Source organism: Trichoderma asperellum, chromosome 4 (genome assembly GCF_020647865.1).
Source record: "Trichoderma asperellum chromosome 4, complete sequence".
NCBI classification, from domain to species: Eukaryota; Fungi; Ascomycota; class Sordariomycetes; order Hypocreales; family Hypocreaceae; genus Trichoderma; species Trichoderma asperellum.
The window spans coordinates 2,802,688-2,828,163 of record NC_089418.1 but is presented as its reverse complement, the minus strand read 5'-3'; the positions used below and the strand labels follow the sequence as shown (position 1 = coordinate 2,828,163).

The 25,476-nt window shown below is 50.5% G+C and overlaps 7 protein-coding genes across 7 annotated transcripts; 3 read left to right on the top strand and 4 right to left on the bottom strand.

Annotated features, from left to right (window-relative positions):
* Positions 1-13: 13 nt before the first annotated feature.
* On the bottom strand, positions 14-2,772 carry TrAFT101_007335 (uncharacterized protein). Its single transcript, XM_024910229.2, has 2 exons — positions 1,404-2,772; positions 14-1,350 (listed from the first exon to the last, which is right to left on the bottom strand). The coding sequence occupies exons 1-2, from the start codon at positions 2,325-2,327 to the stop codon at positions 970-972; spliced, it is 1,305 nt and encodes a 434-aa protein (XP_024756469.1). The 5' UTR covers positions 2,328-2,772; the 3' UTR covers positions 14-969.
* A 1,925-nt stretch (positions 2,773-4,697) lies between these two features.
* TrAFT101_007334 (uncharacterized protein) lies at positions 4,698-5,208 on the top strand (the record flags this gene model as incomplete). The annotated part of the gene is made up of 2 exons (XM_024911076.2): positions 4,698-4,829; positions 4,888-5,208. 2 exons carry the CDS (start codon positions 4,698-4,700, stop codon positions 5,206-5,208), a joined length of 453 nt encoding a protein of 150 aa, XP_024756470.1.
* Positions 5,209-5,235: 27 nt separating this feature from the next.
* Positions 5,236-6,113, bottom strand: TrAFT101_007333 (uncharacterized protein). The gene is made up of 3 exons (XM_024902106.2): positions 5,991-6,113; positions 5,719-5,932; positions 5,236-5,612 (listed from the first exon to the last, which is right to left on the bottom strand). Exons 1-3 carry the CDS (start codon positions 6,056-6,058, stop codon positions 5,331-5,333), a joined length of 564 nt encoding a protein of 187 aa, XP_024756471.1. The 5' UTR covers positions 6,059-6,113; the 3' UTR covers positions 5,236-5,330.
* A 194-nt stretch (positions 6,114-6,307) lies between these two features.
* TrAFT101_007332 (uncharacterized protein) lies at positions 6,308-8,775 on the top strand. The gene has a single exon (XM_066128014.1). The coding sequence runs from the start codon at positions 6,395-6,397 to the stop codon at positions 8,285-8,287; it is 1,893 nt and encodes a 630-aa protein (XP_065984128.1). The 5' UTR covers positions 6,308-6,394; the 3' UTR covers positions 8,288-8,775.
* TrAFT101_007331 (uncharacterized protein) lies at positions 8,325-9,519 on the bottom strand. Its single transcript, XM_024910230.2, has one exon. It carries the CDS (start codon positions 9,155-9,157, stop codon positions 8,450-8,452), a length of 708 nt encoding a protein of 235 aa, XP_024756473.1. The 5' UTR covers positions 9,158-9,519; the 3' UTR covers positions 8,325-8,449.
* A 469-nt stretch (positions 9,520-9,988) lies between these two features.
* Positions 9,989-17,338, bottom strand: TrAFT101_007330 (uncharacterized protein). The gene is made up of 4 exons (XM_024904437.2): positions 15,769-17,338; positions 15,579-15,705; positions 15,206-15,514; positions 9,989-15,116 (listed from the first exon to the last, which is right to left on the bottom strand). The coding sequence occupies exons 1-4, from the start codon at positions 16,184-16,186 to the stop codon at positions 11,036-11,038; spliced, it is 4,935 nt and encodes a 1,644-aa protein (XP_024756474.2). The 5' UTR covers positions 16,187-17,338; the 3' UTR covers positions 9,989-11,035.
* Positions 17,339-22,956: 5,618 nt separating this feature from the next.
* On the top strand, positions 22,957-23,253 carry TrAFT101_007329 (uncharacterized protein; the record flags this gene model as incomplete). Its single annotated transcript, XM_066128013.1, has 2 exons — positions 22,957-23,001; positions 23,035-23,253. 2 exons carry the CDS (start codon positions 22,957-22,959, stop codon positions 23,251-23,253), a joined length of 264 nt encoding a protein of 87 aa, XP_065984127.1.
* Positions 23,254-25,476: the final 2,223 nt, after the last annotated feature.

Sequence of the window (25,476 nt, the reverse complement as noted above, 5' to 3'; positions counted from 1 at the left end):
TCGATACGCAACAAAACAAATTTCAGATGACGCAATTCTTATATTTTTATTCATCAATTCTTTTCTCTATATCTTTTAATATTTGTCTTGTTTCTTTTTCTATACAATCAGCATTGTGCTCATATGGATTGACGTTTCCATAAACGATATTTCCCACTCGACGCCGATTACATGATACCAGCACATATGGGCGCGCAAGCACAGACATCTCGGGAACTCCATCCAAAGTCTACGATCCATTTACTCTCTATGTATAATTATCTTTTTACATGTTATGCACGATTTTTTTTTGACTTTTCTTTCTTTCGTAACTTCCCTGGTTTTTCGAAGTGAGCGATGGGATGGATGGTATGCCAGCTGCTTCTGCTTCGTTTTGACGATATGTCAAATGTTGTTATGCGTAAAGAAGAATAAGAAAAGACCAGCGTAAAGCACAGCGCCACAAGGCCCGGCTGCGTAGCTGGTAGGGGCAGCCAAACAAAGGCATGGCCCGCATGTAAATAATGAAACCCCCCTGTTCCAAATCTTGACCGCCCAGAGATCTTATGAGATAGGTCGAGCAGGGATGAATAGCTCAGGAGAACCAATCAAGGAAATGCAGGGAGAGTTATATATTTTGGTAAAGATGGGGATGCAAGGTAAAGAAAATGACTACACCTCTTCCCATGAAGTAAACTCCAAATGGAAGCAAGTCTCATGGTCAAAATAGATGTAAATTGAGATCTCAAGAGACCACGGGAGGTGTGCCCGTGAAGCAAGAAGGGGAGGAAAGAGAGGGAGGGAGAGAATATGTAGAAAGAAAAATGAAAAATAATCAACCCAGACCAAATGACCCTAAAAATCTCAACTGCCCCAGCAGATTTGCCCGTTTCCGTTTACTCCCTTTATCAGCACTCAAATGATAATATCGCGGTGATTCATGGCTGACCCAATAAAACCAATTAGCAGCTCTCCATCAAGGCCCAAAACTTAGACGTATTGGAAAAGCGCGCTAATAGATTCTCCATGGTGGACGCGGCGGATAGCCTCAGCAAACACTGGCGAAATATCAAGCACTTCCAATTTGGGGCACAGACGACGATGCTCTTCCTGCGGGACCGAGTTGGTCACGATGATGCTATCAATCGCAGAGGCATTGACGCGGGCAATGGCATCTCCACTGAAGACGCCGTGAGTGACGAGAGCGTAAACTCTAGTTGCGCCCTCTCGCTTCAGCAGCTTAGCAGCGCGAGTAATGGTGTTGGCCGTATCGGCAAGATCGTCGACCAAGATACAAACGCGGCTGGCAATGTCACCAACAAGCATCATGCTGGCATTGCGATGGTTTGTAAACTTGATGGGACGGCGTTCCTAAAAGGTATAAAACATGAGTTTCGAACAAGCAGATTGTGGGGTTGTATTACCTTGTGAATCAGCGCAAAGTCCATGTTGAGACTATCTGCAATGGCAGTAGCTCGCTTTGCACCACCTGCGTCGGGCGAGACGATGACGGCTTCCTTGTAATCGGGTATATGGGTCTGGATGTAGTTTTGGATAAGGAATTTACCATAAAGATTATCGACGGGGATGTCGAAAAATCCTTGGTACTGAGGGTCGTGGAGGTCCATGGTGATGATGTGATCGGCGCCAGCGCAAGTAAGAAGATCAGCAACAAGAGTGCCAGCCTGGGCAACCCATTGCTTATACCCAGGTTTGGGTTGGAACCCGTTGATGTTGGTAGGGTTCTCGTAATCGTGAGTCGTAAAACTTCGTTGTGAGACATCGGGGTATACTCCATGGCCATTGGAACCGACGCTCGAAACGGTATCTGATCGCTTCGGCAATGAGTCGCCATTAACTTCTCGGGGGCTTTTCTCGGCAATGGAGCTCTTGGAGAGCTTTTCTGTAAGGCCGTTGACGCCGTTTGTGAGTCCGACACTTCGTGGTCCGCCCGGCCGCGGTGTGGGAGGGACGCTTTCGAAGGTGTAGTCCTTCTTGGATGATTCGGACGACTTAGACAGAGGGGCACCGGCTTTGTTATATGGCCAGTCAGGCTGCCTCGAGTAAGGGAACAGAGGCACCACAGCGGTCACCCGCTTAGCAGAGCCAATTTTGCATGCCGAAATCATGATGCAAAGGTCGATGAGGTTGTCGTTGACATTGCCAGAGCCAGACTGGATAATGTAGACGTCCTTGCCACGGACAGAGTCCTTGATCTCGCATCGGCTCTCGCCACCAGAAAACTTGGAGAGAATGCGGTCACAGGCCGGGATGCCAAGGAAGTTGCAGACATTCTCTGTCATTTGGGGGTGGGAGTTGCCTCCCAGGACGACGATGTTTCGAACCATTGCGGCGGTGTCGAAGACGAGCAATCAAGAGCAGATTGTCGGAGAGGAGGAGACTCCAATTGAGGATTGCGCAACGAGCTGCAGACCCTGTGAGTTGGAGGTGTCGCGTGAGGGCTTGAGCAGCGATGCTCTTTTTTTCCTGCTAGACCCGCTGTCTGGCAAGTGGGGAGCAAGGACAGAGGCGACGTCAGATAGCAGAGCCGTGGTCCTTTTGCCGATTGCGGCCGAAGTTGGAGATGCAGGAGGCGGGATCTCAAAAGAGCGCACAAAACAGCAAAGGCGATAACGGCGAGGCCACAAAGGCAGCAGCAGCAAGGAGGCCGGGAATAATGCTAGAGCAGCATGGTGACGAGATAAACAAAAGAGAAGAGGAGACGAAAAAAAGAGGAAGAGAAGAAGAAGAAAAACTGGAGGTGAGGAGAGAGGCTCTGAGTCAGGACGCCGATTCGACGACTAGCAGGAGGGCGGAACTCAAAAAAAAAAAAATCTATTGCGCATTGGCAAAAAAAAAATTATTAGGCCTGCGTCTGCTGCCGAGACGTGCATGAGTGGGGTCTGCCTCAGCGAGATGCAGCTCGTCCAGGGCAGGCTGCAGGGCTGCTACAGGGCTAAACGTGCTGTAAATGAAACCGTGCCAGCGCCTTTCCCCGCTGCCGCTGCTTGGAGTCGCCCTGTCAAGGCTGTTCCGCCCCTCCACTTGGTACTTGCTGCTTCAACAGCGCACTGTGTGCGTTACGGCACGGATAAACCATCAACGCAGATGAAACAGGTACCTACTACGGAGGACACAGTGAAGAAACTCTTGCATGTGCAAGTATAGAGTACGAAGGATGGAACTTGGGGAAGGGCATTTCTAGAGACGCTGCAATACTAATGGAGTGGCTAAAGATTGAAAACGCATTACAATTCGTGCGAGGGTTCCATGGTTATTGTAGGTATTGCTCTGGCCTCTTCACAGTTTGACCTGGCAGATGGAAAATTTCGAAGTAACAGTAAGTACCAGTTCCAGTACTTTTTTAGTTTGCCTAGCAATAGGCTTTGAGTATTTGTCTGGATTTTTGGGATATTTATAACAATTTCATTATTTATGTTTTTGGTGCAATTAGCGTGGTCGCAGGCTTTTGGGCAGTTACAAAACCACCACTGGCCGAACCGCGGAGTTGAAAGTACAGCCCTCACTGGCCGAGTAGCCGAAATGCGGGAGAGAACCCGGATTCTGGGGCTGATGTTGTGGTTGAGGCTTGGAGACATTTCGGCGGCGACGGAAGGTCTCAGTCATCGTTCATAAGAACAGCTTGTATATACCTACTGGCGGCCGTACTGGAGCCATCAAGGTTGAGAATTGCGCAATTGCTACAGTACTCCGTACACGCAAAGAATTCATCTCATCCGCGTGCTATAGGCTCTGCTGTTGGCTCAGAGGCTTCTACTACTACTAGCACCAAGAGAATTCGACATGGAACCAAAGAATGCTTTGACACGCACCTATTAATAGTGGCTGGCCTGGACAGCTACACCATGCCGCAAGAGGAAGTAATTATAATGAACAATACAGTAAAGGTTTAGCACACAATTCAAGCTCATGAGGCATTTGCCGTCTTATTCTTTCCCAGGGTTTCTCTGTTCTCCAACTTGGCCGCAGGGTCTGCCATGTAACAAGTGTGTACAAGCCTCGCTCGGTTCCCCGTACTCTGGCTTGATGATTCCAGCATACAGATTCACCACAAAATTCGCCACAATGTTGGCTGCCAAGTAGCTACGAAGCTACCAAATACTCAAGTCCGGATCTTTTGCTATGGGCATGCAGGATCTAGCTTAAACAATTACTCACATGGCAACGACTTGTCCCATCGACCTAGGACATAAGACTTTGCCGCTTCCATCACCGCTAGTTTTAACTGCCTGCATGTGATAATCCATGTACTCACTACAAGGCAAATGATGTCTTAGATCCCCAACTTTCCAAGCCCTGCATATTAGATGCATGTACATAATTTTAAGTGCAAAAGCAGAAATCCACACTGTACGACTACCGCTAGTGCAGCAGCAGCGCAGGAAATTTCTAGCGGCGTGTGTTTGGCGGTCAGCTAGAGCCAAAAGGTATGGGGGGCAATTAGTGCTGCTCTGATTGGACTATCCGTTTGGTAGCAGAAAATGCTTGCACCTCCAAGCTTTTCTTGAATCACATGGTAAATCGATCTGCGAATTGGCGATTTGCGTGCTGGGTCGCCTCTCTTGCTAAAAAGTGAAAACGGAAACATACATTATTTCAACTACGGGTTATTATTTTCATCTCCAATCATCTATTCGCTCTTTGGTGGTGTGGCTTCTGAGTTCGCCATCTTCACTGCAGCATAAACCACCAGCAAAATGAAGGTCATCGAAGCTCAGGCTGCTGTACTCACTAATTATGAAGTGCTCCAGCATCTGTCCCAGCAAAAGAACTTATACAAGCTGAGGAAACGACGCGGCCCCCCTAATCTGGAGACGGTCGTCAGAGAGGTTCGTCATGACGAGATTTATGAGATGCTCAAGACTGTTAGTCGCTGACGATTCACAGCTCATTCAATATTTACAATCACATCCCAATCCTCTAAGCCAGAAGCCCAGCACATACACCCCCAACTGCATCTCTCAACTGCTTGAACGCCTAAGCCCGTACGAGCTCTCCAAGGGTGAAGTCGTCATGATTCTCAACCTACGGCCAGCTTCTGTGGCCGCGCTCAACACGGTCATCGAAGAGATGGCGGAGCGCTTTAGCGACGAGCAACAGGAGGAAATGGTCAACATTATCTTGGAGGTTTTGGGCCAGTTTGAGGCCTCAGAACCCAATGCAAACGGCAATGCGGACGATGCCGCGGACGATGTAAACGCTTCATGAGACTTTCATCTACGATTAAAACTACCAACACCATATTCATTTCTTTTTGGGTAACATGGGCAAACAATAACTCGCTTTGCTATCTAAAAATCACATTAAGGACGGCAACAAACCGAAACACTTCACATTATCGTACAGCCACCCTCACTCTGTCCTCCTTTCTCCGTTGTCGTCGCAATGGCCGTCTTGCAGATATCTTCAAATGCCGGCCTTATCAACTCGCCCGTCACTGCCGAGCATTCGACATACCGATCTGCCCTCATCTCCTGGGCCATTCGATAGGCGTCTTGCGGATATATAATACCATTTGGATCATTCTCAGACCGCAAGTCTCTCTTCAGCCCCATTATTACCACCGGCAAAGAGTCTCTGCGCGAAAACGACTGTTTGACCTCGTTGATCCACTAATTGCAATCACATAATTTGTAAATATTAAAATACTTTTGGGGTGGATATATAGTAAATCAATAAGGCAAAAAAAAAGTCAAATAAAACAGATGCAATACTGACATATCTTTTCATATTGATGAGGCTCAAACGCTGGCTGATATCGTAGCAGATGATAATGACATCCGGATCCAGCAGCCGCCAGTTTTCCGGGCTGGAAGTATCGTAAAACTCAAAACGATACCTCCTGGATGACATGTTCACAGAAAATGTGTATGGTTGGTCAATATCACGTAGGAGCGGTATCGGATTGATCCCTTCTCCAGCCTTCACTCTCCTGCATCATAAAAGTCCGTCAGCAGAATGTCACTACCCTACGAAATGTCTGTACGCACGAGAGAAACGTCGTTTTGCCGCATTTTTCATCTCCCACGAGAAGCAGCCTAACGACCGCATCTTCCATTTTTCCCGAGGAAGAAGCTTCGATTTAATTGAAGAGGGGAGAGGGAGAGAGGCGGCATAGAGATCGGCTGCAATGAAACAGATAGATAGAGAGAGGTCATATGCGCTCAGTAATAGCGTTGACATTTTAAGTGGCGCTTCTTATCGCGCTAAGCCACAACATTCATGGTATCAAGCCACACAACTCTTTGGCCCAAAAAAGTAAGTAGCCCACACTCGATTGAGTCGTTTACAGCGAAAAAACTCACAAGCAGCTTAAGAAAAGGAAGAAAAAAAAAGAAGAGAGTCCCTATATTGATATGGAAATATCAAAAACTCTCACGCTCATATTCATTACATGCGACCTTTCCACCCGGGGAATCTAGGCCGCAAGATTTGTGGAGGTGCCATAAAAAGCTGGCCTAGCAGGGCTAGAGAAGGATTTCACTGCTGCTTCTCAACAGTCAACAACTTGGAACTGGTTCGTGAGAGGAGAGCGAAGATGGCGGACCAGGGGAATTACAACAACTGGACCAAAGCTGGCTTGATCCAGCGGGTGAAGGAGCTGGAGAAGGAGTTGAGAGTGGCTACATCATCCGGGCCAATTTCAACATCAAACAATGAGGTCGCCCAGGCGGCGCCTGAAGAGCAACAGCAACAAGCAGGAGATGGAGAATCATCCCAGCCGGTCAAAAAGCCCAAGGGCAAGAAGAAGATGGACCCCTCAAAATATTCCACTCGGTTCATCGCCCTGAAGCTGGCATATCTGGGCAAAAACTTTGGCGGCTTCGAGTTCCAGGCTCAGGGCAACCAGCCGTCCATCGAGGAGGAGTTATGGAATGCCCTCACCAAGGCGTGCCTCATCTTTCCCGAAGACGAAAAGGTCGTGGACTTTGACTGCTGCGAGTACTCCAAGTGTGGACGGACAGACCGCGGTGTTAGTGCCTTTGGACAGGTCATTGGGCTGAGAGTACGGAGTAACAGGCCGTTGCCCAAGAAGCAGCCAGAGATTGATGAAGCAGAGTTGGTGAAGGAGGATGAAGAGGATGACGTTCCCGTAGAGGGCCGAGACCAAAAGAAAAGCAAGCCAAAAGCGCCGGCAAAACCCTTTGATGACATTCGCGATGAGATCCCTTACCCCCATGTTCTCAACCGCCTGCTGCCCAAGGAAATCCGAATCCTGGCCTGGTGTCCAGCACCACCTCCCGACTTCTCTGCCCGTTTCTCATGCCGAGAGCGCCAGTACAGATATTTCTTCACGCAGCCCGCCTTTGCTCCCACGCCATCTCTCATCGAAACCTCCGCAGCAAAGGAAGGAGGCAAAGGAAACAGGGACGAGACGAAGAAGCTCATGAAGCCAGGCTGGCTGGACATCGAAGCCATGCGCGACGCAGCAAAGCGGTACGAAGGAGAGCACGATTTCCGCAACCTCTGCAAGGTCGACCCCGCCAAGCAAATCACAAACTTCAAGAGGCGCATGTTCGAATCGGACATTGTCGAAGTGAAGGATGCCGCATCCGCTTTACCGTACCTCAAAGCCGCAGGCTTCGCCCCCGAGGACATGGACCTCTCGTCCGGCGAAGCATACCCAAAAGTCTACTACTTCCACGTCCGCGGCTCGGCCTTCCTGTGGCACCAAATCCGCCACATGGTCGCCGTCCTCTTCCTCGTCGGCCAGGGCCTTGAGAAGCCCTCCCTCATCAGCGAGCTGCTCAACGTCGAGAAGAACCCGCGCCGGCCAAACTACGTCATGGCCGACGAGGTGCCCCTGGTGCTTTGGGACTGCATCTTCCCGAGCGACCTGAGCGACTCCGTAGCGCCGCAGCGCAAAGATGACGCCCTGAAGTGGATATACGTCGGCGAGGATGGGCCTAGTGGCCGGTTCGGCCAGTTTGGCATCATGGACGACGCATGGCAGATGTGGCGTGGGAGAAAGATGGACGAGATCCTCGCGGGCCAGCTGCTGCAGCACATTTCGCAGCAGGGGAACAATGGCACTACTGCCGCGGCGGTGGGCAAAGCCGCGCCCGCCATTGCCAATAGCACCAAGGTTTTTGAAGGGGGGAACAACGGGAGATTGAGCGGAAAGTATCCCGGCGTCATGAACATGAAGCTGCTGGAGTCAGCGGACGAGCAGAATGACAAGTATGCGAAGCGAAAGGGGTATGCGAACGCGGAGGACATGAGGGCGAAGAAGGGGATGAAGTCGAATAAGACAGAGGAGGGTGATGCCGTCATGGCTGACGAGTAAGAGAGGAAGTAAAAAGAAACAAAAAAGCGTGTTGTATGGGGTATATATATATATAGATTCTAGTTCTAGGATACACATCTCTGGGAAACAAAACATGGCATGTCTTATGTATCTCTTATTGAGATAACGTTTCTTTTATATATCCTTCTCCACATTCTCATGTCATTTCTCGCTAGCCACCACTCTACTATCCTCCCCTCTCCCCTCGTACAAACACTCCCTCAGCCCCCTCCACACCGTCTCGACAATCTTCCTCTTGGGCAGCAAGCCCGGAAACACCACCACGACATCCTCCTCTCCCTCCACCACCACGACGAGGTAATACCGCACCTCGAAGCCCCGAAACGCCTCGTTCACCAGTATGTCCTGGATCTTCTCCGTCGGGATGAAGCGCGTCGCCGCGCTGGCCAGATACGTCGCCGGGCTCTCGCTCGTCTGCACGCCCAGCCCGCGCAGCACCAGCAGGCTCTCCTCCTTGTGGACCCGCAGGCTGAGCGCGTAGAAGACCGCCGCGGCGACGGGGACCAGCACGGGGAGGGTCACCGAGGCGGCGATGCGGGCGAGGAGTTTGCCGCTGGGGGTGTCTTGGAAGGCGTCGAGGAGCAATACCATGCGGTCGAGGGAGAGCAGCGGCGGAAGAGAGGAGGGCGGAAAGGGTGTTGTTGGCACTGCGCCAAAGGAGCTACGCTCTTGGACCCATCGCGCATAGAGGACGAGTAGCGTGACGAGGGAGAGGAAGATGCGCAGGAAGAGGAGGAGGAGCCATAAGAGACGTAGAGGCAGCGTCTGGGGCGGTAGCGTGGTGACGGTGTATTCGGCGGTTGTGGGAGAAGGACGGCGGATGCGCAGTCGAGGAGCCGTGGTGAGCATGGTCAAGAATTATATATATATGGCGTTGTACAGGCAATTGCAGTAGAAATCGTAAAGTATTGTAATTTTTTCTTCTTGCAAATGAGCACGCTGTAAATATTCAAGTTGCTTCGCTTCGTTCTTATTCGTTTCCGTCGTAATTAGAGGTCGTGGAGTTGGGTTCGAAGTCGTGTGAGAAAGAGCATGAAGACTGGAGGGACGACCGCAGATGCGCAAATCAGGTGGTGCAGGTCATTCTATAGAGGGAGATAGCCGAATTATATGGCCATGAGTATTGTGGACGGCATGAGGTGATGGATATGCAGCATCCAAAATCAATGCGCTGTCGGCGTTATTGCTGTGGCAGTTGACAGCGCCATCTTGTAGTTGTGATTGATGGGATGAAGTTGAAGTTGGAGCTGCTCCATAGCTCTCTGCATTAATAGCACATGCCACTCTGCTGTAGCACCAAAGACCAAGCAAGCCCCCACCGGCCCAACAATTCGCCGCCTGCCGCCCAACCCTTTATAAACCAAAACAACCGCCCCTTTTGCCGGCTGTAATGGTCAAACGGTGAAGGCTCTCACTCAATACTCGCCTTTTCCACACCCACCCCCGTCAGATCCCCTCCGTTCGACGCCCAGCCCGAACGCCGCGGTGGCTGCGCGCTCGCATGGGTAACCTGCGATTGCCGTGCTGCCCTAAGCAATGGAGATGACCCTTGAGGGAGGTTTCACTCTGCAGAGAACTCTCCCCCGTCGCGTGGCGGGCTGGATTACGATCGCGGAGGGCGTGGGTTGGATGGGCGAGACGGAGAAGTCCGACATCATTTTTTGTTCTTTTTTTTTTGGTCTCACTATATAATAAACAGCCTTTGAAAAAAATACTGGACCATTGAAGAGCCATTCGAGTTTCATTTTGCATCATCTACAAGATGCGAAAAATGCTTCAATGTGGTCAAATGGCGGCAGTTGAACCCCACCCTCTGCAGCATCTTGCCCCCCACAGCGCTTATAAAAGTGAGGCCATCACACACAGCCTACAGAAGAGATACTATGAGCTCTTGCTTGCTCTTATACATAGAGTAGAACTACATCACATTATGCGTCAATGTAAAGGGACAAAATGCGCAAAATAGAAGACGTGTATAACTTTGCATCAGCTGCCTCACTGCAATACGTAAAAAGGAAAAAAAAAAAAGCAAATAGTATTGCCGCGAGGCAGCATTATATAGAACGCTAAGTCCGTCCGGCACAGCCGCATCTCGTGTAGCAGTTTATGCAATCTGTCTCGCACGTTTTCTCTTCTCTTTTTTCCCTTTTCTTAGCCGTATTAAGACGTCGCCGTCTTCCACCTTTTCACGTGTTGTTTGTTTTTGCTCCAAATCCGTCATCAGTCATAAAGAGGTAAAGTAGTAGGTTGAAAAAGGAAGAAAAAAAGGTCTCCAAGCCAGGATATACATTGCCCCGTGAGCTCATGTGAGAGATTCAAGCTTGAATCCCACACAGGTCATCTATCCAAAAAGAGAAAAGAAGAGAAGCCCTCCGATGCATATATCACACAAAATTCAACGTGTAAAACGAGAAACAGAGAAGAGAAAGATTATCTGCTAAAATTGCACGCATGCAATAAAGACAGTCGACGTAGAACAAAAAGAGGAGAAAAGAAAAGAGAAAGAGTAGCATAATGAAACAAATAAAGAGATAGTCGTCACACTATTCCAGAAACCAAGTCCTTCCATATCACACCCGGGTTTTTGCTTGCAAGATGCTGGGAATAGAGCATTCGCATCCAGAAAAGTAAGCAATACTAATAAACAGAAAAACAATAAAATAACAAAGATTGAAAAGTCGCTGCGTGGCGAAAAGGGCGTCGTTCCGCCATGATGCGACCCGTTCATTAAAACATCCCGGTCGACAGCTTCCTACCATGCCCCTCAACCGGCGATCGAACGATATCTCGATCATACAAGACAGGAGGTGGCACGCCCGCCACGGGAGACCGAAGATGGCCCATGCCGGCTGTCGCATCGCCAAAGGCCTCAAGTGGTGACCTGATGATGCTAATAGCTCCATCTTTGCGGCTGCGGCTGCCCGAGCGGAGACGTTCGGTAGCTTTGCTCATGCGACCAGAGAGACTGCCTTCTCCAAGACTGCGACCTCGGCTGTGTCCCTTGACAGGTGGTTCGGGAGGAGGAATCACTGGCACCATGCCATCGTTGGGAGCAGCTGCCATAGGCTCCTCCGTCTCATCGTCATCCATGACAATCTCAATCATACCCGAGGCCACCGTCCCAGCAACGGGAGGCTGTCGTCGTACATGTGGCAACGGTGGTGGTGGGGGAGGAGGAGGAACTGCCAGATGCTGCAGCTCTTTCAGAAAGGTAAGAGGCGCCGAAGGAGGTGGTGGTGGTGGTGGAGGCACCAGATCGCTCCTCTGTCGGCGCCATTCCGTCTCAACAATGTCATCGAGGCCCCTGCCTTCATTGGCACTCCCCTTTCTCATAAAGCGGGGTTGTTGCGATGGTTCCTCGGGGATTGGCGCAGACATGCTTCGCGGAATCATAGGTCGAGTTGGTGGTTGGTAAACCGTTGAGGGCAGCTGATAAACTGTCGATGGCAACAATGTCAGTGGCTGCTGTTGCTGTTGCTGTTCTTCCTCCTCTTCCTTTTGCACCGCCTTGTTCTTTTCCAAGGCGTATTGCGGAGAGTATTTAGGCGAATTTTGTGGGGAGTATTTCTGGGAGAACGTTGTAGGAACTGGGGGTGGCGGCAGCTCATCATTCTCGTCCTCATCTGTCTGGAGAATGAGTCTCATTGCCTTTGGTGTGGCAGGCAGACCAATTTGTGGCCCATTTCGAGCATACATGCTCCTCGGAGGTTCCGTTGCAGAGCGAGGAGGGAGATCCTCAGACAACGCCTCATCATCGGCCTCCACCAGAGGAGGAGGCTTCCTAGGTGATACTATCTCGCTAGGGTGGGGGATTTGAGGGCCCAGCTGCCGCTTTGCAAGAGATTTCCGTCGTTCCTCGAGCTCGCGTGCGGCTTGTTCTTTCTTCCGCTGTCTTTCATCCTTCATCTTTCGCAAATCGCCAGCGTGCTCTGTAGATGCAGCACGGATATGAGACAACATCGGGGCTGGGTCGCGAGCGTCACTGGCCGCCTCTCTTCGGCGGCTTTCTGTGTTTTCACGTCGACTCAAGGCGGGAGAACTACCAGGATGGCCAACGCTCCGACTGTGCTTGGCTCTGAATTCTTCCTGAGCTTGCATAGCCCTCCTAAAGTCTTCTTCGTCTTCCGATCCCTGATAATGCAAGGCCGTTGCTGACAGTGGCACTGGCGACGTTGGTGACCGCGGTGCCGATCTGCTTCGCCCATGGGAGACACGTTCACGTGTATCCAATGGTGGCAAGCGCCTGCTATCGGGGCTACGTCCATGACTGGGCGTACGTCCGCTTCCCTTTCCGCTCTTTGCCACGCTCGCTTTTCGAATTGTCAAGGGCTCAACCGTATTCTCGAAATTACGATTGCTGAGGATAGCCAAGTCTTCCGGGGACATTGGGACAGGAGATGTAGGAGATCGTTTTGGTTTGGTCCAAGATCTGGCCGAGGCTCTACCACGATCTTCAGATGGGTCACGCGATTTAGCTCGTCGCTCTCGGCTGGCGTGACGGCCAGTGGACGGGTCCCTTTTGCGGTCCTTGCTCCCATTTCTGCTTCCAGCCCCTCTGGAATAATACTGTGCCGCTTCCAGGCTGTGGATGTAATCATCCTTGTGGCGAGGGTTTGATCGGTGACTACGGCCGGCGCTTGAGTTGGATGTGATGGAACCTGCCACAGACCCTGCAAGAGGGGCTGTGCTGGGACCAGTGCCACGACGACGGGTCGGCCAGTGGTAGCGGTTGGATGAAGCGTTTGATTGTTCAGGAGACATCGTGTCCAGCTGTGTCATAGGCTGCAGTTGCAGATGTAAATGCGCGGGAATCCGGTCCCGGGAGCCGTTTCGCTGTGCTGCGTGGACTTCTTGTAGTCTACTCATGATTGTATTGTCAGGAGACGGAGGGCGCTCATTCGTATATTCACCAGCATATCCCTGAACGAAAGGCGGGAATTTTTCCCTCATCATCATTGGACTAGCTGTAGCAGCGCGCTGCATCGCTAGTCCTGTCGTCATGTTGTTGTCTTGAGTCGCAGACGACTTGCGAGAGTGGCTTGCTCGATGCTCCTGGGGTGCGTCAACGGGCTGGATGACAGCTCCGATATTTTTCAGACTATTCCTGTCAAAAGCAGACTCTCCAATTGAGGGCAAGCGCCCACGATTGAACATTTGGCCTCCAGCGCGAGCTGACGTTGGCGTATTGAACCGGCTATTGTTCGACGGCCGCAGAAGCGCAGTCGCAGGGTCATAAGCACCACTTGGAGATATAGCCGACTCAGCAATCGGCGTTACTCCAGCAGCAATCGGCGTCTGGCCTCCATCAGCCTGCGAGTAGAACTTGGCCTTTTGGTTCTGATCTCCAAACGACGTAACCAGCTTCAGCGCTGATGCTTTGGCGACACTGCGCTGAGGCCCCATCTGGATTCCTGGGGGTGATAATGGAGGGCTCAGCACCTCAGGGATACTCGGTGTGACGTTTTGGAAGCTGAGTTGCGCAGCTGACGGCGAGGTCCAAGGCTCTGAAGATTCCTGGTCGGTACATGCAAAGCAGCGAATTGCCAACTGTTGCTGACCATGCTTAACCGCCCATTCGCCCCATTTCTTGACAATGGCAACTTGGCGCTCCCAGACGCTAGGGAAAGCTACGCAAGTGAGAATGAGAGCCTCCATATACATCTTGTGCGAGATATAGACTTCAATGGCATCATTAAAGTCTCCCATGCCAAGCATAATCGTCACCGCAACGTGGATATCGCCATTCTCCAGGAGACGCTGGACATAGACGCGACCGAGCTTGTGCTGGGATGCGTGGCCACCAATGGAACTCAGTGCCAACAGCATCCAGTCTGATGAAGTCATGTTTTGAGAGCTAGCAGCCACAATGCCCGAGTCGAAATCACCCAACCACTTAGCAAGTAGAATACGGTTTGCCGATCCGGAAGGATGGCGGCTCATCTCATCGCGAATAAGGTCGTCCACTTCTTTGTTCCATCCGAAGATGGTGTTGAGCATCTGTCGACGTAAATCGTCATTGGTGAGGTGAGGGTAATTTGACGGTATCGGATGTTTATACGGAAGGTCGCTCAAACGCGAGCGAGTGTACTTGAACAGGTCTTGCACTTTAGTCTCATCAGCAGGGCTCCTCGGCACCTCATGCCTTAAACGAGAGGGCCTAAGTTTAGACTTGGATGAGGCCAACGACGGAGCACTTGTGGTAGGAAGCGAGTATCCCATCGAATAGTTGTCTAGCTCCTGCCCCTGCCGCCCCGCCGTGGAAGTTTTCAAGGAAGACCCGGCAGAGATATATGTTCCCTCTGTCATGCCTCGCGACCTTAGCGATCCTGATGGCCTGCCAGGCGTGCGTGAACCTGCCGAAGACTTGGACAAGGATGACATGCCGCTCCGGCTAGAGGCTGGACTGCCTGCATCATAAACTTCGTTATTGGGTACTTCGGGGACATTGTGCCTTACTAGGCGCTGGAAAGGAGATAGATGATCGTCGTCGCTTTCGGAGACGCTCATCTCGAGGGGAATTGAGCTTGACTCGGACTCTGACGTATGAATTGTCGTGGCAGAGTGTACTGACCTACCTCCTGTCTCTTCGGAAGTTGGGGGAGATGGCGGAAGGACACCCGCAGGGTGCTGCACGTTGGCTACCATGATAGCTGGAGAGTTGAGATCGAATTGCTGTACAGTGTTATTCGGCCCGAGAGTAAAGAGGCTCGCTCCGGGCCCATAAAGAGCTATGCCTTTAACATGCTCTAGGGTTGGGATAGAGTCCCTAGTAACATGCCTTGTTCTTACGTCCCACGAAAACGTCTCCCTGATGAATAAGTCAGCACAAGAGCGACCACCAAAAGCAAGAGGCCGCGCGCTTAGGCTGTGGCAGGTTAAGAGAAGGGCAACACATACGAGTCTGAGTATTGGATAACGCGGCCGTTCTTGGACCATCCCATCCAATTGGGGCCGGCCTGGTAGTTCTCATTTCTCCGGAGCGCCCTGACTACCTTGGGCTCTTCTGCGTTGTACGACTTGGCCACACTCCAGACCCGCAGGTCGCCGTCGTGCATCTGGACAGCCAGCATGTCCGACTTTTGCTTTGAGGATGATGCGTGCCAGGCAAGCGTGACAATGGGCGATGGTCCTCTCGAAGTTGTCAAGTTGTGTAAGATGGTAAAGCGAGGCTGCAATGTCGCGATTAAAAGCGATCCATTTTGATAGCTAGATGTCGACTCAGTAAATAATGCATTTTAGATGTTGGTATTTTATTCCATATATCACTTACCCAATGGCAAAGGTCCGGCAGTCAGACGACGGAGCCAATGCCGTCACTGCAATCTGATCTATCGTCCTAGCTGAGATGTGCTCGGACGTGGTTGGCTCAAAGAGAATAATATTTCCTTGGGTGTTGCCTATATAGCCAATGTATTAGTTCATGTCTTCTAGCTGTGCAGTATCCGTGAGCTGTCTCTTACCAAATGCTACGTTTCCATTACGCATCCATGCGGCAACTGTGAGCGTCTCGTAGGAAACAAAGCGAGAAATCTCATCGCCAGTCATCAAGTCCCACACAATAGCCGTCTGTCCAGCGTCATAGCTCACGACAAAGCGGCCGGCACCGATTTCACTCTGGTTGTCCACTGCAATCAGTTGGATGTCGTCCACATGACGAGAGAATCTTCGGTCGATGGTGAGAGTATCATGGTGGCAGCACACTATTGACGGTCCCTGGGCGTAGAGGAAAACGGATGCCGTGGCGGCTGAGGGGATGAAGTATTTGAGGTCCTTTGCTGTTGGCATTTTTGAGACGTCTGGTTGTGATGGACGGCCTCGTGCGGTTGATGATTTACCGGACCGATTGGAAACGGTATGGTTATGTGATGCGGACGACATGGCTGCGATTTTGCTGTCGAATCTTCCACGATGGCCAGGAGTAGCAGGCCCGAAATTATATTGACCGATCTAGTCGGCCTGGCACCTCTGCGTCTGCAAGGACGGTCTTTTCCCAAAAATGCAAAGTGCACTAAGTTCGTGAGACAGTACCAGATCCGGTGTCACAATCCTATTGCCAGGCCAAAGGTCCGACTCTATAGGAGCGCTCTCTGGGCGGCAAGCTGCGCGTTCTTTAGGTATCAACCATCACATGGAACCCAGCCACTGCCCACTCCCGGACACACAAGCTTCAGCAGCAAAGCAATATCGGGTTTCCTTCGGGCCGTCGACAGATGGGAAGCAAATGTTCAAGAATGTATTGGACTCGGTAAGAATAGGCGTCGAATTGGTCGATGGGCGATGGGCTAATAAGCTATGAAGTTTGTCGTTCGAAGAGAGTTTGAAGATGCAAGGCTTAGCCAGAAGGCTACGACAAGGCAAAACGGAAAAGAAAAGGTCAGGCAGCCTAACGGAAGAGGGCAGCGTCACAGCTTTGCATATAAGAGAGCACTTGTAGGCAAAAGGAACAAAGGTTTCTGTGATATGCCGGGGAATGTTAGGGGAGGGGCTGATCTGATTAGCTCGGCGCTTGTTCGAGCCGCCTAGGGATGCTCCTGTTCGAGGATTAGGAGTTGCGGATGATGCAGGCGGATGCAGGAGAGGTTTTGGCAGGATGCAGAATGGTGGTCACCCGGATAGGAAGCCAGCAAGCGATGAGAGTTTCTCTTTGTCCGCCTAGGCTTGTTTATTTCCTCTTCTGCTACTCTTCCCAAGCCTGGTGAGACGGCCAAGATCAGAAGAGGGAAAGAGAAGAAGAGGAGGAGGAGGAGAAGTAGGTAAAAAAAAAAAAGAGAGAGAGAGAGGAATTACGGAGCAGGTAGAGAGGTATGGCCCTGGTCCAAATTCTGATCCAGGATTAGGCGCAAGACACACACCACTCACACGCGGTGAGGCAGGTAGCTGCTTAGCAGTATATGGACAAGTTGGCGAGGAGGAGTAGAAACTGGAGATACGAACAGTTTCTCGCAGCAGTAGCACCAAGAACTAAGTACTATGTAAATAAGACCTGGCTGGGGTCTGGTGTGATGGGTCCTATGGAGAGGAGCCAGACGAGCATGGCGCCTATGCGGCCGTGGACGAGGCCTGTCAGTGGATGGGGTTGGCTGCCATATAAAATTAGAGTGCAAAAGCTGTTAACGGCGGCCATCTTGGGAATGGAGCGGGTCCGGTCCGGCAGCCAGAGACAGGCCTTGGCGACCAATGCGCGTCGAAGCTGCAAAATGCTTGTGCCTCCAGTTGCTCATGCATGGCGGCCATGTTTCGACTATCTGCAGCATCACGGCTCGCAAACGTCCAGAGCCTTGGTAGCAGCGCCCATAACTGCAACTGTACCTACCTCGCTACCGAGCACCGGTACCGAGTCGAGATGTCAAACACGCTGCAACGCTACCATCGCTGTCATTCTAGTCTGGGGAGCCAGGCACCTTTTTTTCCCTTCACCTCTTTTCACCCTCTTTTTGGAGCCTGCGAGCCGCCCAGACAGTCGCTTCCTGCGCGCGTACGTCCGCAGTGGGCCCAGCTAAGCATTGACGAGGCGAAAATAGTCGGGCGAGGCAAATGGCGATTGTGAGCCAACTAGGAACCATGGGCTCAGATCCTCAGACGGCCAAATTGACGACAGGTGATGTACACGCGCTAGCGGGCTGCGTACCGCTGGAGTAAAGGTCCCCTTGTAGAGGTCCCTTGCTTAGCCTCCCACCCTGGGCAAGACATTGATATCAGCCTATCAGCGCCTCTGAGCGCAGCGAGATCTTGGACGAATAGCTGGCGCTCGATTGCAGTTGCACTCTTGTCCATGCAGTATTGCTGATAATAGTGGCACTGCTTATACATATGTATGCACTCCATATCCCATGTTCCCGCGCGGATGCACGAGAGAAGGCCATTTGTGACAGGTGCGTGTATCTGCAATATCATAGACTCGTCGTATGCGCTCACATCGCACGTACAGTCCGAGTCCTACTACGAGAAGCGAGCTTTCCCTCGGCTCCTTTCCTTACCCCGACTTGCGGCGCCTCTCACCGTTGCATCGGTGGTTCCACCGCTGGCGATCTGGCCTCTGTGCGAGGATGCTGGACATTTCTGAGTGATTGAACGGTGCCTTGCAGGGGGTGGAACGGCGCAGTGAGACCTACAGCGAGCACCGGCGCCGTATCGTATCTTGTGCCGTCGATTGTCCTCCACAATGAGCTCTGGAGAGTGCATCGCCACGAGTGAACCCTTCCGTCCCATTCGTGCGTTTGCTCGGCCCTGAGCTGCTCTGCATTGCCTCATCTCGCCTCGCCACAGGCCGCCGGCAGACTGATCGTCCGTCTCGCCATGGCCAGCCATCCATATCGCGGTCGTCGTTGGAGCCAGAGGGGGTCAAGCGCAGATGCATGGCTGGAGCAGGCGATTTTGGGGCTGCGGTCGAAAGCGGGGCTGCGACGGCCTGTGGCTCAATGGCAGGAGCCGTCGAAGCGCCGAGGTGTGTCGCGCCTGCTGATTGGACGTGCCAAATGCAGGTGCGCGCCGCAGCCTGGCCAATCGGCGGCTCGATCACGCCTGCCTGCAGGGGCCTAATCGCTCTATCCCGGCCCGCTAAGCTGCGCCGCAGGGATCAGGGATGCACCGCCAAAACTCATCGTCCATTGCAGATATGAGTGGCCAGGTCGTGATAAATGCGTGCAATTGCAGTCGACGGCAGTCTCTGCGCATGACCGCGGCATCCCGCAGTCAAGGCTCTGCCGCTTTGTCACTACATCGTCAAATCACAACTCACCAGCACTCGCACATCCTTGCCCTGTTTCCATCGCGGCTGCACTTGCTTGTGCCAGACGCTTCCTGAGACAGATGGATTTCAGCTTGCATCCGCCGGCCTTAGGATTCCATTTCTCTTATTTATCACCTTTCCCCGAGCTCTGTTTACTGCTAGCCTCTTCTTGAATCAACGCGCTAACAGGTTTCTCCAGCAAGCTTGCCCGCAGTCTCCGCAATCACATCTATCCGGCTGCTCTTGCACAGTAGCATCTACCTCTCATCTCATTTGTTTCGCAAGCAAACCCCTGGTGATCCTGCTGCTGTAGGGAATTTTTCTTTACATCACTATCCTAGCAAAGCGGTATGCCCAGTTCAGGTTGGCGACGGAGACCCTTCTGCTCGTATCTTGCGCGGTAACAAAATTACCGAAAGCACACGTGCGACATGCTTTGCAATGTCTTAGACTTGTTAGCAAAGCTCCATGTGCGCAGCCATCCAGCCATCCACTGTACATAGGATCGCACTCTCTTCACATGCGAGCTAATTATTCCAAGTCAATCACCACTGCTAGTATCAGTAGACTAAGCTATTGTTATAGTAACTTGCTGCATCTCGCGCAAAGCCACGACGGGAAGGATTCTAGACAAGCAGATATCACACTGCTAGGCAGCAAAATCTATCCCAGTCTAAGTGGGTGATGGCCACTTGAGACATACAAGTAGGCGCTACCAGCCATGCTGGTCTCTCAGCGACCAACAACAAGTTTACTAAATTGGTAATCCATTGAGGCCCAACGACGACACCCGCTGACTTATACGGAGTACTATCTCGCTTTCTTCCCGCACCCTGTCGGACTGTGGCCTTGTGACGCAGCTTCTGGCCTTGCCTATTTTCGTTTTCGTCACACTCAACGCCCAAAACCATTATGGCCAGTGCGTCACTCCGTGGAGAAGACGTTGATTAAACCGCTGCCAAGCATCGCACGACCACGTTTTCTACTCCGAGACAAGACAGGGAGCCCAGAACATGAGGACCACAGACACGAGGACTTGGCATGATAGGGTGTCATTAATTTATGTCAATTTTTCCATTCATCTGTATCGGCTTGCATCTTCAGCCAACTCAACCCACAGATGATATACTATCTCCTTTCGATCTCGGATAGCGGAATCTCTTCCGGGATATTGTTGAACATTGGTGAAAGACCTACGGAGCAGTTGTTATCATCTGTGTCACATCAGAGCGGAGAGTTGAAATACGGTGAAGCAAACGGCATCAGGAGCCAAGACAACCATGACGTGGGGAGAGTCCGAGCCACCCTTGCCAGATAACATGCCTTGTGTAGCAACTTGCTGCGGTTGTTGGCATATCCGGTCTCGCTTCGGCCGTCAAGAAACACGAACAGCTATCCAGGGCGTCTGTGAGTATCACTCAACTTCCGAGCTTGTAGCCCTGCTTCAGGCTCTAGATTTGATTCTCGCATTGATATCATGTTATGCTTTGTATGACTGTCCTGAATTGTGCACAATTCCCTTTATTTAGATTTGTGCACGGGACAGTTTCGGTGACTTTCATCTGATGTTCTCAGCCATACTTTCACCAGGTATTTTCGGCCAACGTTTTCAGCTGATGTTGAGGCCAACAGCCCCAAGCTTGGACAGCTTTTTCTACATATCAGTAGTACGCAAATTTTCTGTAGATAAAAGATGTAGAACTCTGTTCAGTGAATCTCTGCACCAAGTCCTAGGCTATTTGGCGAGCATGTTGGTTTGAGGCATCTGGTTATTCTTTGAACCAAACTTAGTAGTAGTAGATGATGAATGGTAAATGTTATTTGAATGTCGCTCATATCGTACTATTCATTTACATTGGGGAAATAGTTATATCTCAAGACATCTTGTTTCCCCCGCAGCAAAATGAAAAGGCTCCTTTTTTCGTCCACCATTCCTAGCATGTTTTCGAAATTGAGAGAGACAAGAAAGCAAGATATTTTCATGTACAATATCATTGTCAAGTATCGCACACGCCCGTTGATTCTTTTCTGTGCAATATATGTCTCTTTCCAACTCAATCTCTAGAATTTTGTGAAATCGGGACTTCAACTTTCACATGCATATTCTTTCTCACTTCTAGTTAGCGATGTTCATATCACACGCTGGTGAATTGAAGCCCATTGCAAACAATTTAGAAAGCTTCTTTCATCAAGTCTCCAAGATATCATAGCTCTTCCTTTGATATCTTGCAGTTGGTATGCCTTCCCATAGAGAGTACATATTGAAACAACCCAAGTCTGTCTAAGCGTTTGCCAGAGTTAATATATGAGAACACCTGACCTGATCCATTGCCAACTATTAGCAGGAAATAATTTGGCTGACTAGAAGATACTAGGGAAGTGTGAGGGAAGAAGTTTGGCTACGACGAGGAAGGGCAGTTTCTATGTTCCGCATGAAGTAATTAGGGTGTAAGATGATATGCATTACTATCTCCAAAACTACTCGAAGGCATTCTTTGAACAAGCTTTTATTACAAAAGGGATATTCGGGACAGGAGCCTGGAGGATCTATAACAACCACTTTCTCAATTGCTGCATCCGCTGACTATCCTAAGTCGCTGAGTGTTATGGACCCAAATGTCTCCTGTGGTTGTAAAATTGCCTACACCTCCTTTTTTGAAAGACGAAAATAATGGTCCCATAATCGGGGAGTGAATGTGAGGTGACAAGAAGCAGAATAGTTGGCAAAGCTAACCCCATGCCATTACGAGTGAAAGCATTTACCTGTATGAAGGAGCTTGATCGTCTTTGATGACGAAGAAATAAGAGATCAAAGATGAATAAAGTACTTGAAGGTTACTTAGTTGTGCTTTTGCAATAACAAAATACTTGACAATCCGTTTAGTTATATTCGTTCCTTGGGTGGCAACTTAGTCGTGACATTCCTCACTCCATTTGAGGTAACCTCTCGGTAATGAATGCCTATTTCAAAGCAAACGATACAATATATGATCATTTAAGTACTATAGATCGCAGTCTAAAGATTATAAATGTTATAAGCCAAAATAGAAAGATTGAAAGCACCCCTTCTGTAAGTGATTGTAAGCTTGGATTCTCATGGCCAAACGAGATAACAAAAGATCCTCCGTCCAAACAACTTTACTTCCCATCTAGAATACACAGCGCAATAGTGCAATCATACCCACTCACTAGCAATCTAGGCACCATCAAATAGACACAAGGGCGCTTGGATAGAAGGTGTTGTGATATCAGATATCATATAGCGCGATCCCCCCTCCCCTATCCCGCTCCCGCCACATCTCTAATGCCCAACATCAAAGCACATGCATTAGATTTTGAGGCGTAGATCACATTCAGCCGTATCATCCATATATTATAGGCTGCAACTCAGTCTCAGCTTCTTCCCAGGAGTCGCCCCCAACGTCGCAACCGCGTCCAACTTGTGACAAAAGAACCGCCGCGGACATGAAGTTCGGATCACGACACCTGGGGATGTGACGGGCCCCGGTATTTCCTTTCACAGCACCGAAGCTGGCGCCGCTTAAAAGCAATCACAGCCATTCACGCGCGGCATCACATGGGGCGTATAATTAAACAGCTCAGAATAGCCACCACGTACCGGACGATACGAAGAGGAGAGAGCACTAGCTATCTAGCCAAGGCCATTTTATTTCGCATAACGCGGTCGGTTTGAACAGCCCCCATTGTTTGAGTCAGAGATGATTATAATGCCTCAGTGAGCTCTTTGTATTGGACATGACGACGAGCTCAAGTGATCACAGCTCCAGCAGCTGTAAAGACACCTGATACGTCGAAAATCCATCGAGTCTCCTCTCCACGTGGTTGGTCGATTTACAGCCAATGCGAGCACGGCAACGGTAGCATTCGGCGACTATCTGCAGCGAATAAGGCAGCAGTAATGCAGCCCTACAAGTCCATTGGCCACATGAAATCCAGACCCCCAGTAAGCTGTTCTGACAACCCCCATCTTTGATAGGGCAGAAGATCAGCGGGGGAGAGGGAAACCCTCAACAGGCAGAATCATTATCCGTTTGAGAATTTTCACGTGCTGCCACTGAGTGGACAGATGGAATCCCGAGGGAACGAACCAGCATCCAGCGATGGCGAACAGGAATTTACACCCCTTGGAACGAAGTACAACGTTGCTGTCAAATGTCAAACATGGGAGGAAATGTCGGGGTCAACCCCACAGTGACTGAGGCAGTAACCAAGCTGGGAAGGCGTCCAAAGAAGCTCCCAAAAAGGGAACGAGACGGAAACCAACCAATATAGACAGTCAAACAACAAAAGGTTGAAAAAAAAAAAAAGTCTGATGCCCAAACGGCAACATCAACGCAACACACCCCAGTAACACATCACATTCAGGTACACACTCTATTCGGGGCGCATAAGAAAGTCAAGGAGAGGAAACGAGAAGCTGCATGCAATTCAGCCCCCTCCACGGCACACCTACACACCACAGGAGGATTATCATGCATGCGTCGAACACCTCGTCACAGCCAGTGCCGACCAAGCCCGATGGGCAGTCCGTTCTTAGCAACCACCCCAAAGCAGGCGGAGTAATACATACTACATACTACATACTACATAGTACGGCTTGCAAGTAAGCTGGGCTGGGCTGGCTGAGTTGTGCACAACTGAGTAAGCGGCTTCTTACGGCCAGTATTATTCCGGTTTTCCTTTTGTTGGGGGCAGCAAAAATGCGAGACAAGAATAGCAGTGTCTAGTGTGTTCCCTTGGCAATCAGCTTTCAGCCAGACCGCAATTCCATCGCTTTTACACCGACCATCTCAGCCCTCAGGCCGGTGGTAACAGCGTGTATGTATGCCAGCACAGCTGGAATCCACTCGGTGTGCAGGGATACTCATGCACGCGGAAAAGAAAGAAAGAGATAAAAGGTACAGCAAACGAACACGGCGTCAAATGCGTGTGCGTGTGTGCGCGATGCAGGCAATTTAGCGAGATACGGTGCCGAGAGAGACAAGAGTTGGAGTGCGTATACCTAGGTATGCTGCAGTGTGCCTCGTACCAGCAGCCCAAACTTCAATTTTGCGCTTCACATGCAACCCTGCTGCATCGATCGTGCCTACATCGTACATGAGACAAACATCGGGGGAGGGAGGGGTTGGGACCACTTACAGCACACATGTCTGCAAACTTGTTTATCGCGGGCAGCGCATTCCGGCGAGCCGCTTGCTGTAAGGCATAGAGTTCTTTTTGACTATCGCCCTGCATGCGGAGGGGGGGGGACTTAATTTATTTACTTTATCAGCTTTCACACGCAGGGAGCGAGAGCTCACAAAGCGTACAGCACACCAATTAATATAAGGGAGAATATGACTGGTGTTGACAAAGTAAATCAAGGCAGGAAAAAGAGAAAAAAGGTTTACAAGCGCCCTGCATATAGTAGTAGGTAGCTTAGCTCTTGTAAGCTCTCAGACAGCTTGCTTGATAGCTGTAAAAGCCAGCGCCTTTTCAGCCCGCTAACGAAAAGTATACTATTAGCGATCCAACCAACATTGGCCGTCAGATAATACAACAGCGAATCCTTTTTGGCATCCATTACTCATATAACACGTCGCATTGCAAACAAAAAAGAAACATGGGGAGAAAAAAAAATGTAAGAATGACCAAAGGAAAAAAAGAAAAAACGTAATCATAGCGGGCGGCCGCCAGTAAACGCTGCGGCGCACGAAGTAACACTTTTGCTTTTTTTTCCTTTGCATGAATCATCAATATTGCTCAGTTTCACAGTACATAGTAAAAACAAAAAGAAAGAGAAAACAACACCCCCCCCCCCCCCCCCCTCCATGCGACAATATCGGAAAGCAAACCCGAAATAGGGAAAAAAAGAATGAAAACAACACGGCCGAAAAAAGCGCGTTAGCTCTAGCTAGCTCCTCAAGCTTGCGTTGTAGGTACATGTTCGGTCCTCTCATCCGGGAGGCACTTCACTTCAACCTGAACCGCGAAAATGGAGGGCACGCCACAGTGTCGCACCGCATAGGGTCGGTGAGCGCAACCCTGCAGCGTGGCGCTTTTTCATTAACGCTGAAAAAAAAAAAGAGGTACTGTGCAAAGCTGTCACCGACTTTCTTTTTTTTCAGCTGGGCTTCGTCGGGATTTGGGGTGGGAAAAACATCCGGGTGGCCGCAAGCTTCGTTTGTCGCCGCCGTTGTCGCCGCCGTTTGTGTTCATTTGGTGCGAAAAGGAGGGAGGGCCACAATCCCAGCTGTGTGGAAAATAGGTAGCCATGTCGGCATTTTCTAATTCAGTCATTGATTCATCCATTCATTCATTCACGCATGTGGCGCTGGGCGCTGGGGTCAAAAACTCAAAAGAATAGGCGGCAAATTCCGTGACGCCCACCTGGAGGAGCGGATAGACCACATGGCAGTTGCACAGTTTCGATCTGAAA

Coding starts and splice junctions, on each gene's coding strand:
- TrAFT101_007333 (XM_024902106.2), bottom strand. CDS start 6,058: ATGGAAGATGCGGTCGTTAGGCTGCTTCTCGTGGGAGATGAAAAATGC. Junction 5,933..5,990: donor GGCAAAACGACGTTTCTCTC/GTGCGTACAGAC, acceptor TTTATGATGCAG/GAGAGTGAAGGCTGGAGAAG. Junction 5,613..5,718: donor TCATCAATATGAAAAGATAT/GTCAGTATTGCA, acceptor GATTGCAATTAG/TGGATCAACGAGGTCAAACA.
- TrAFT101_007335 (XM_024910229.2), bottom strand. CDS start 2,327: ATGGTTCGAAACATCGTCGTCCTGGGAGGCAACTCCCACCCCCAAATG. Junction 1,351..1,403: donor ACTTTGCGCTGATTCACAAG/GTAATACAACCC, acceptor TATACCTTTTAG/GAACGCCGTCCCATCAAGTT.
- TrAFT101_007330 (XM_024904437.2), bottom strand. CDS start 16,186: ATGTCGTCCGCATCACATAACCATACCGTTTCCAATCGGTCCGGTAAA. Junction 15,515..15,578: donor TGCCGGACCTTTGCCATTGG/GTAAGTGATATA, acceptor GTCGACATCTAG/CTATCAAAATGGATCGCTTT. Junction 15,117..15,205: donor GTTATCCAATACTCAGACTC/GTATGTGTTGCC, acceptor CTTATTCATCAG/GGAGACGTTTTCGTGGGACG.
- TrAFT101_007331 (XM_024910230.2), bottom strand. CDS start 9,157: ATGCTCACCACGGCTCCTCGACTGCGCATCCGCCGTCCTTCTCCCACA.
- TrAFT101_007332 (XM_066128014.1), top strand. CDS start 6,395: ATGCGACCTTTCCACCCGGGGAATCTAGGCCGCAAGATTTGTGGAGGT.